This window comes from Branchiostoma lanceolatum, chromosome 3, assembly GCF_035083965.1.
Source record: "Branchiostoma lanceolatum isolate klBraLanc5 chromosome 3, klBraLanc5.hap2, whole genome shotgun sequence".
Taxonomy (NCBI): Eukaryota; Metazoa; Chordata; class Leptocardii; order Amphioxiformes; family Branchiostomatidae; genus Branchiostoma; species Branchiostoma lanceolatum.
The window spans coordinates 26867406-26876290 of record NC_089724.1 but is presented as its reverse complement, the minus strand read 5'-3'; the positions used below and the strand labels follow the sequence as shown (position 1 = coordinate 26876290).

Genomic DNA, 8885 nt, shown 5'->3' with positions numbered 1-8885 from the left:
CTACAAATAAACATAGTTTCGCACAAATTGATATCTACTTATCATCTGTAGTTATTAGAAATAATAGGTTTTACCTATTAGTAATTTTAAAAAATCATAATTATAACTACATGTATGGCCACTTCATAGATATCAATTTGTGCTAAACTATGTTACTTTGTAGCACATTATGCATGTATGAAAAACATTGTTTCATTTAGTGTTATGTACCAAATTGAAAGTGCTATATTTTAGCTTTGAAAAAAATCAAGGGCAATAAAATTTGATGACTTCATAAAAAAAATCACATTTAGAATTTTCACGACCAGCTGTCAATATTCAGTTCGGCTACAGTTTTTTCTTAATCTGTTAATGAGTAAACAATGAAAAGTCAAAAAGCCTGTTTAGCCAGGGAGAAAACTTTAATTTAACTTAATTAATATTTATTTGTGTAAAGTTAACACACAAACAGCACTGAAAAGAACCTTCTTGGTGAAGGTACTGATCAAAATACAAACCACACTGAGTTGTGTCGACTTCACTAGGATAGAGACATTGATCATCCTCCTCGTTAAAGTAAAGGCCAGCTGGACACGGCCTAGGATCGGTAGGTTCTCCAGCGGTGCAGGTGTAATACATGGAACAGTCCTCAGGGTCAGTGTAGTCACCATTTTCCTTTCCATCACAGGAGAATATGTCGCCTTCTGTTGGAACAAAGTCCAAATCTGTATTTACTGACAGAGTGAGTTTTATCTGTTCAATAGTAGTGTATAGTATAGTGGCCTTTAAGGCTTGTTGAGTGGCGATGTACCTCTAACTCAATCATAGCTTTATTGGTCCTGTATAGTCCTTACTAGGAGGATAACCAGATACCAAACCTCATGCTTTCTAAATTTTGCTACAAGTGCCCGTGTCAATGGTCGTATAACTGCCAAACTCAGGGACAGGGAGCACAAAGAGCTTACATTTCAAAGAGAGTATGGTTCATGTTTTTAACTGTCAAACCTAGCAACATCATGTACAAGATGCGCTATGAAAGTAACAAATTTGAATGTACTCCGGGGGTCAAAACAACCACAGTCACAGTACTCTTCACCCACTGCCACACTCGCCAGATGGGTTGCAGCATGGAGCATCACCAGAGAGATCACATGTACATGTATCAACAGTGCAGGGATTCTTAGGCTCTATTAGGGAAAATGGATGCAAGTTATTTAAGATCATACATATGCATTAAACAGTAAGAAAAGGAAGTATCATAAGGCGTAATACTTGGAGCAGTCCACTGGGTCAGCGTAGTCACCATCGTCCTTTTCCTCAAGTACAGGAGAAACGATCATTCTGTTTGAACAAATTCCAAACCAATCTGGATTTATCAAATGCGTTTAACTTACAACATATTCACTGTCAACCAATAAATCTAGTTGTACTGGGATCTCTAGCTAGTAGGCTCATACCTTCAGGTTCTACAGGATCAGGTTCTACAGGATCAGGTTCTATAGGATCATCAGGTTCTACTGGATCGTCAGGTTCTACAGGATCAGGTTTGGTTTCCAGCATGCTGTTGATTTTTGTAAGCAGTGGATAGGGTCCCAGTCCGCAAGTCCTCTGGTTGAAATCATCGAGATCCGGGGCCCACACCATAGCACCGCCCAGGCCCATTTCTTTCAGAAAATTGACCTGTTGGCAAAAATAATGGGCATTTCAGGCTCCAAACAAGTGTGATTCATTCAGATTGTATATATGTAGTTACCATTCCTATCATGATGCTTTTTGCAGTTACTGTATACCTCTTTCACAATGCTTGTCAGTCTTAATGAATGTCATGACTCTGGCTGAGCTGTTTAGTTTTGCTGGAGTCTTTTGAATTTTGTGAGAAAGTTGAAAGTGTTAACATGATGAAGTTTTATGTAATTGTGGATGGTAACAGCTTACCTTAGCCTCAATGCTCTCTTGGTCATCATATGTCACCCACTGGTCCTCCAAGTAGACGTACGGCACCTGCTGCTCTTCGTCATACACCATTGTGCCGTGGCTGTTGACCATGTTACAGATCTGTGACAACAAAATGAAAGTATGTTGTCTTGAATTCCAGACAAAGAAATTATGATAATCATAAGTCATCTGTCAGTAGATTATAATACAATGTGTTAAAATATCAAATTGAATGCAGCATTTGCATCTTTTGAATAATGATCTCAACATAAATGAATATCGAATGATTATGGTTTCATCCAAGGTCAGGTTTCTTTTTTTTCTTCTAAAATCATGAAATATAAAATCTCGTTAGGTATTCATCATCCTAAAAACAATGACTGCAGGATATTGATACAGTAGAAAAGGCCTTATGATTGACGATAATGTAACGTTAAAGACAATATCTGTCCAACTATCCGAAAGTGACCTTTTTGATTGGAAGGTACCCATATTGTCTTCAAGACGCTTTTTCCTTGTAGGCAAATAGTTAGATATTCAGATAATGACAATGACAATGGCAATGAAGGTTATTGCATACTCATGCCCCATCGGGGCCAACTTGGTCATGTCTCACCCGCCTCAAAACAGACACAGGAAGATGCAAGACCCTCATGGACTGTGAAGTGGGGTTTCTGTTTCAGATGGGCAGACTGTGGGCAAGAGCCTGCCAGAGCCTTGCACCAAGGAAGATGATGCGGATTAAGATCTGTAGGGTCTGACCCCCAGAGGAAGGGCATGTGCGGAGTACTGGAGTGAGAGAGTGTAGCAGACTGAAGTGGTGACACGAGAAGAGAGAGACAGGGGCTAAATTCAAAATAAAAGCTAGATACAAGTTAACAGAATAAACACCAAACTATGACCCCTTTCACACTCATTTTTTTCAATCGCGATTGAAGTATAATCGCGATTGAATCGATCCGATCGCGATTGATTTTTTCAGTGTGAACGCTCCCAATCGCGATTGGAACGATCCAAAACGATCCAATCGCGATTGGATTGTAACTACCTCCGGGGGTAGTTTGATTGGATTAATCGCGATCGGATCCAATCCAATCCTATCAAATTTTGTGAACACAACTACGATTCATTCCATCGCGATCGGCGGAGATTTCGGCTGGTTCCGGGGGTGGGAGGTCATACATGCGGGTATGTGGGGTCATAGTTCGCATCGCGCGGGAAAACAAACCCAATCCGCACGTCAGATCGCTCTTTTACAACAACAACAACAACAACTTTTCAATGTCAACAATGCCCAAGAAGAAGAATAAAACTCTGTCAGCAACTTCAGCTGGTGGCAGATGGCGCGATGAGGAGACCAGGGTCCTCATCGCAATCTAGGGGAGAGAGGAGGTGCAGGCCAAACTGGGGAAATTTCACCAAAAGAGGGACATTTACCGCACCAAGTGACAATGTCTAGCGGAAAAATAGACACAAAACAAGGACAAGAACAACATTTACCAGATGATCGCCGATAGCATGCTTCAATCGCGATCGGATCACGGCGTACTTTAATCCACTTGGCGAAAAGCAGTGTGAACGCAAAAGTTTCTTTGCGTTCAATCGCGATCGGATCGAACAATCGCGATTATACTTCAATCGCGATTGAAAAAAATGAGTGTGAACGGGGTCTATGCTTTATCTGATACGACAAAATATCGATTCATCAACAGAACCTACCTCATAGTATGCCAAGAAACCGGGTTCTTTAGTGTAAGCGCCGGCACTGCCCGCACCATTCGCTGCACTGCCAACACCATTAGCACCTGGATCGGCTAATGTGAAGGTTCGGCCATAGGTGGGGATTCCAAGGTTTATTTTATTTGGAGGAGCGCCACCATCTATCCACATATTAACCGCAGACTCCTGTGTGTTGAGTGCATGCAAAAAATATTCTTTTGTTAGAAGGACTTATGTCAAAGAAAACATAACATTATCTGAATTTAGTAAAAGGCAGATTTCAATCAGTCTTGAAGTTGCAGGTGATGGAACAAGCAACATTTTGAAAAAGAAACAGTATCCAACATGAGCTGGAATGATGACATGAAAAAACATAGACAATGAAGAACAGTTAATGTGCAGTCTTACCACGTTCATTGTGTCGTAAGGGTTGTTGCTTGGAGGGTACAGAGGAGCATTAAATCCAGTGTTGCTGTCCCATGCGCCATGGAAGTCATAGGTCATAAGGTTGATAAAGTCTAGCTCACTGAAACACAGGAAAAACAACAAAGAGCTAATAATTACCAGTTAATAATCATCAATAAGGTAATTGTAAATCTAATTTGATTTGATTAAACTGACAAAACATGGGCATGTTCTCAGACTGCCATTTTTACAAATCATTCACTGAGAAATATGACAAAGACACAGATGATAAAATAATGCAAATTAAAGGAGAAAGAGCAAAAACACTGAAATATTGTGATTTAGTATCAAGACACTTTTAACTTCAATTTTCTTTCTAAAGAATAATGATATGATAGTCTATAGCATTTATCACGCTAGCAAGCTTACTCAGAAATCCTCTCTATTTCATATCCATTTTCCACGGTTTGTTCTCCTGCACCTACAGCAGCAGCCAGTAGGAGTCGTGGGTTACCCTTATCCACTGCTTCCTGTTCAAATGACCCTCTCATCTCCTGTAATTAGCAATGTTAATATGTATAGAACATGCAACATCAATTCTTTAATTTTGCAGTGAACCCTATGATATACCACACATGACTTAACATTTTAAAGAATGGTAAATTAAGGAGATACATTAAAATGCAACATCAGTAATGCCCAAGATTTGCACACATATCCAAGTGTTCTTTAGAAGTTTCTCTTATGACACTGTTTTCTTTAACGTGGTGGTCCTGTAGAACCATTAGAGATCAAGTTATGTCATGTCAGAGATGTTGTGATAAAAGATGTACAATCATGTCTGGTTTAAAGTCAGCAAAAAGACAAAACTTTACCGTTACTAGGGCAGTAAATTTCTGCTTGTCCTCAGCACGGCCGCCTTGTCCTACGTCACCTGGGTACTCAAAGTCCAAGTCCAGGCCATCAAAGTCGTGATCCCGGAGAAACTTGATACACGATGTTATGAAGTCTTGTCTGTTTTCTGGCGTTTCAAGCATCTTAGTGACATTTTCCATGCGCATGTTCCATCCTCCCACTGACAGAAGTGTTTGTGCACCCGGATTGAATTCCTTTAGTTGCCATAATGGTTCAAAGAAAGTGGAAAAACTAAAATTAGAAACTTGTATTTCACAATCTAGTGAAAACCTATTGGAAATAGAACATGTAATTTTGTCATGGATGCTACAAAATGTATACAAGGCCACATCAAGTAAATTGTATGGATGACATCCTCTGCAGACTCCAGCTTTAGTCGCACAGGTGACAAGGACTGGGCAGAAAAAGGAAGATGCACACTTAGTCTAGTTACATGTACTTCATCTGGCCCTGTTATTGGATTTGTTAGTAGTTCAGCACACTATTATATAACATTAGACATCGGATTACACGCTGTTGATAATAATGGCACCGGAATTACAGACTAATTCCAATTGCAAGTTTGGTATGGGGGATACACTATGTCTTTCTGGAAAATTGGTGACAAGGAGCAATTTTACAATGTACTACAGCTTGCATGCACAATATTTGTGCAATATTTTGTATAATTTATTGGGTTTTCAGCATTCCTATGTGTGGGAATACCTTATTATGTTTTAAGGCATCTAAAACGTTTTTGCAATAAAACTGACAGACGTTTACAACATATTGTCCCATTTTCGGTATGTTGGCTATTGCCGAGGGGAAAAAAATTCTAATTTTCTATTTCGAAATCAGTTGAAAATCAATGCGGTGATGTCATCCTTACAATTTACTTGCCATGGCCTAATGCTGGTATTAGTACTCAGTTTTACTCCAAGCCAAAATTTGAAACTTTAAGGAAGATACTACATTGTACAAAAATCAATGTAAGTCAGGTCCTTAACTTTCTGAATAGCTTCAAGCCTTAAGCCCTCCTTACAATCCCCAAACCTTTGAAAAAATTGTATTTCTTAGAAATCACAGAGAAAGCAAATAGAACCTTGCAGATTAACAGTTAATCCAAATCTATCTGATTTAAGATATTCTGCTTACGAACTACCAGCCAAGCAACAAATGGTCATGCACTGACGTCGTCAATATACCAGGGGTTATTCTAAACAGGGAAACAAGGCACTGCGCCCCTATGCCCTGACCATGTGACTCCTTACCCTGGGGAGCAGATACTCTGACAAGCATAAAATTCAGGTGAATGAGGGATGCTACTAGGTGACATGTGGCCCAGTCTTCAATTGTGACCTTTCTGACAGTAATTTTGCCCCTCAGGAAGCCAAATAACGCCCCATTTCAAGTTAAAATTCCCCATAAACTCCATAATCCCCCCGCTTGGTCACTCCATCCACTCCCTCACAATGCTCCGCCTTGCAATTTTTCTCTAGAAAAACCCTGATCATCATATACAGTCATGTAGGTTGGACATCCAGCACCTGGTGATGAATTTGCAAGATACCAGTCGCAAATGCAACCGTATAGATTTGTGAATGTTCAGGCTTTTAGTGAAGACAAATGGTTGTATGGCAAAACAGTCTTTTCCTTGATCGATGATCACGCACCTTCACGTGTTCGTAGAGTTTCCTGTACATGTCCACGTCGTTCCACTCGTAGGTTACCACTTGGATGTAGGGCTCAATGTACACGTAAGCAAAGGCAAAAATGAAGTAGTCGCACATGTTGGCGTCCAGGTCTTCTGGGAAGAACTTGTAAGGATCAGGGCGGTACTGGGCCCAGCTGGTGTAGTAGCACACACGGCGGTAGCCTTCCTCTATAGTGCAAGAAAAAAGGGCAATTCTCAACCTAGGCTGTATAGATCAAAAAGGAAAATTCAAAGAAATGCACAAAGTTTAACAATCAAAATTTCACCAAATGAATGTAATGACACTTATGTAATGCCTGGGCCTGATACGCCGGTGTTTTGGGCCGTCTGATAACTATCCTAGGCTTATCACGCCGGTGTTTTGGGCCGTCTGATAACTATCCTAGGCTTATCACATAGTACATGTATATTAAGGTTCCAGAGTTGTATCACACGGGCTTCCATAGAATATTTAATTTAGAATGCATTTCGAGCGCGCCGGTTGCGCTGCTGTCAAAAAACTCGAATATCGGATTTGGAGGTTAGAATTAATGTTGTTACAGTTTTGTGTTGGAGGACACAAAGTTTGAAACCTCCCTCAACTTTTGGCGCATTCCGCATTGAAATGTGTTTTTTCGGGTGGGCATGACATGAATAAAATACAACACGTATACCGTTTCACCCTCGGTCCCAGCCCTCCTGTGGGTCGAATCACCCAGTGTTGTATTCTATATATATAATTTTGTATAGGGTGACCTACTGCAAACTTTCCCAAGGAGATGCAGCATAAGATCTTCTGAAATCAGTTTCATTGTTTTGCTATAGATATTCAATAATTTATTATGACACTGTGATTAATTTCTGTCTCTGTCCTTTCCCTTCCCACCCAGATTTTAACAGCTGTATCATTTGACTCTTAATATTTAACAAGTTAGCCAAGTAAAACAGGGCCAGTTTCTCTACTCCCTGTCCTCACCGAGCCGTTAGACAGGACTGGTGCATCGTTTCAATATTATCATATCCATTATCCTTGCATGTCAAATAAATGGGCTAAATGCGCAAACCTCAGGTAAATACAAAAAATGGCATAATCACTGCAAATCTCTTTTTATGATGAATGAATTGAATAATAATTGTGACTACTATTTGGTTAGTAATTCAATCAGGCCAACTACAATTTCCAATAAAGTTCTGTTGTACCTGATTTAGAGCCGAAACTAAGAATGTGACATTTTGGGTGCAACAATTTTGTTTGTAGAGGTCACATGTTTTATACATGTGTCGCACCACAGTGCTAAGAAAATTGGTGCTAATTTACTCAATTTGGCGCCGCCTGGTGAGAGACCCTCTAGAGACGTGCTCAAAGAGTGAATGCTAATGCCAGTTCAGTAAGCAGACTCACCAGAGCCAAGGCTGAACATAACAATAAGAACAAACAAAATCATTTGAGTTGCTCTGTAATATGATTTGGACATTGTTTTAGGAATAAGATTACAAGTTACTTCCAAGTAATAAGATTCCTGTGAGACCACAGGAGGCATATTTCCATAAGGATGTCAATTTATCAGGACTGGAATGTGCAAACCAGACCTTTTTCGACATGTAATAATTATTGACCTGTAAAATAGATGAAGTCATGCTGCAGATCAACTAAGGTCAATTGAATTGAGTACAGCGACCTGTAAGGTATCATGTTACCATGCACGGCATCATGAATTACCAGGGCAGTATGCACTGGAAACTAAGGCATAATAACTATATTTATAAGTAAGAACTTCATGAACTTATTATTATTCTAATAAGGAGGTAAGGTCATCAGGACCTCAGGTCCTCCTGAGGCTGTCACATCGAAAGAAAAAAGAGAGACTGAATTGCCATCTATTCACCTGAATTGGTGGACCTTGTATTTGTGGGGAGTGTCAACCTATAAATCTACAATAGTTGTAATAGGACCTCTAGCTAGTAGGCTCATACCTTCAGGTTCTACAGGATCAGGTTCTACAGGATCAGGTTCTTCGGGATCAGGTTTGGTTTCCAGCATGCTGTTGATTTTTGTAAGTAGTGGATAGGGACCCAGTCCGCAAGTCCTCTGGTTGAAATCATCGAGATCCGGGGCCCACACCATAGCACCGCCCAGGCCCATTTCTTTCAGAAAATTGACCTGTTGGCAAAAATAATGGGCATTTCAGGCTCCAAACAAGTGTGATTCATTCAGATTGTATTATGTAGTTACCATTCCAATCATGCTTTTTGCAGTTAC

General features: G+C 40.0%; 1 protein-coding gene across 1 annotated transcript; it reads right to left on the bottom strand.

Annotated features, from left to right (window-relative positions):
• Positions 1-1235: 1235 nt before the first annotated feature.
• Positions 1236-8666, bottom strand: LOC136429486 (chitinase-3-like protein 1). The gene is made up of 9 exons (XM_066419317.1): positions 8600-8666; positions 6606-6814; positions 4914-5147; positions 4468-4592; positions 4042-4159; positions 3634-3819; positions 1915-2034; positions 1437-1659; positions 1236-1345 (listed from the first exon to the last, which is right to left on the bottom strand). The coding sequence occupies exons 1-9, from the start codon at positions 8664-8666 to the stop codon at positions 1236-1238; spliced, it is 1392 nt and encodes a 463-aa protein (XP_066275414.1).
• Positions 8667-8885: the final 219 nt, after the last annotated feature.

Excerpts from the sequence above, each read along its gene's own strand:
- LOC136429486 (XM_066419317.1), bottom strand. The coding sequence starts at position 8,666 with ATGCTGGAAACCAAACCTGATCCCGAAGAACCTGATCCTGTAGAACCT. Across the intron at positions 6,815-8,599 it reads TGATCCTGTAGAACCTGAAG|AGGAAGGCTACCGCCGTGTG; the intron begins GTATGAGCCTAC and ends CTTGCACTATAG. Across the intron at positions 1,660-1,914 it reads AAGAGAGCATTGAGGCTAAG|GTCAATTTTCTGAAAGAAAT; the intron begins GTAAGCTGTTAC and ends TTTTGCCAACAG.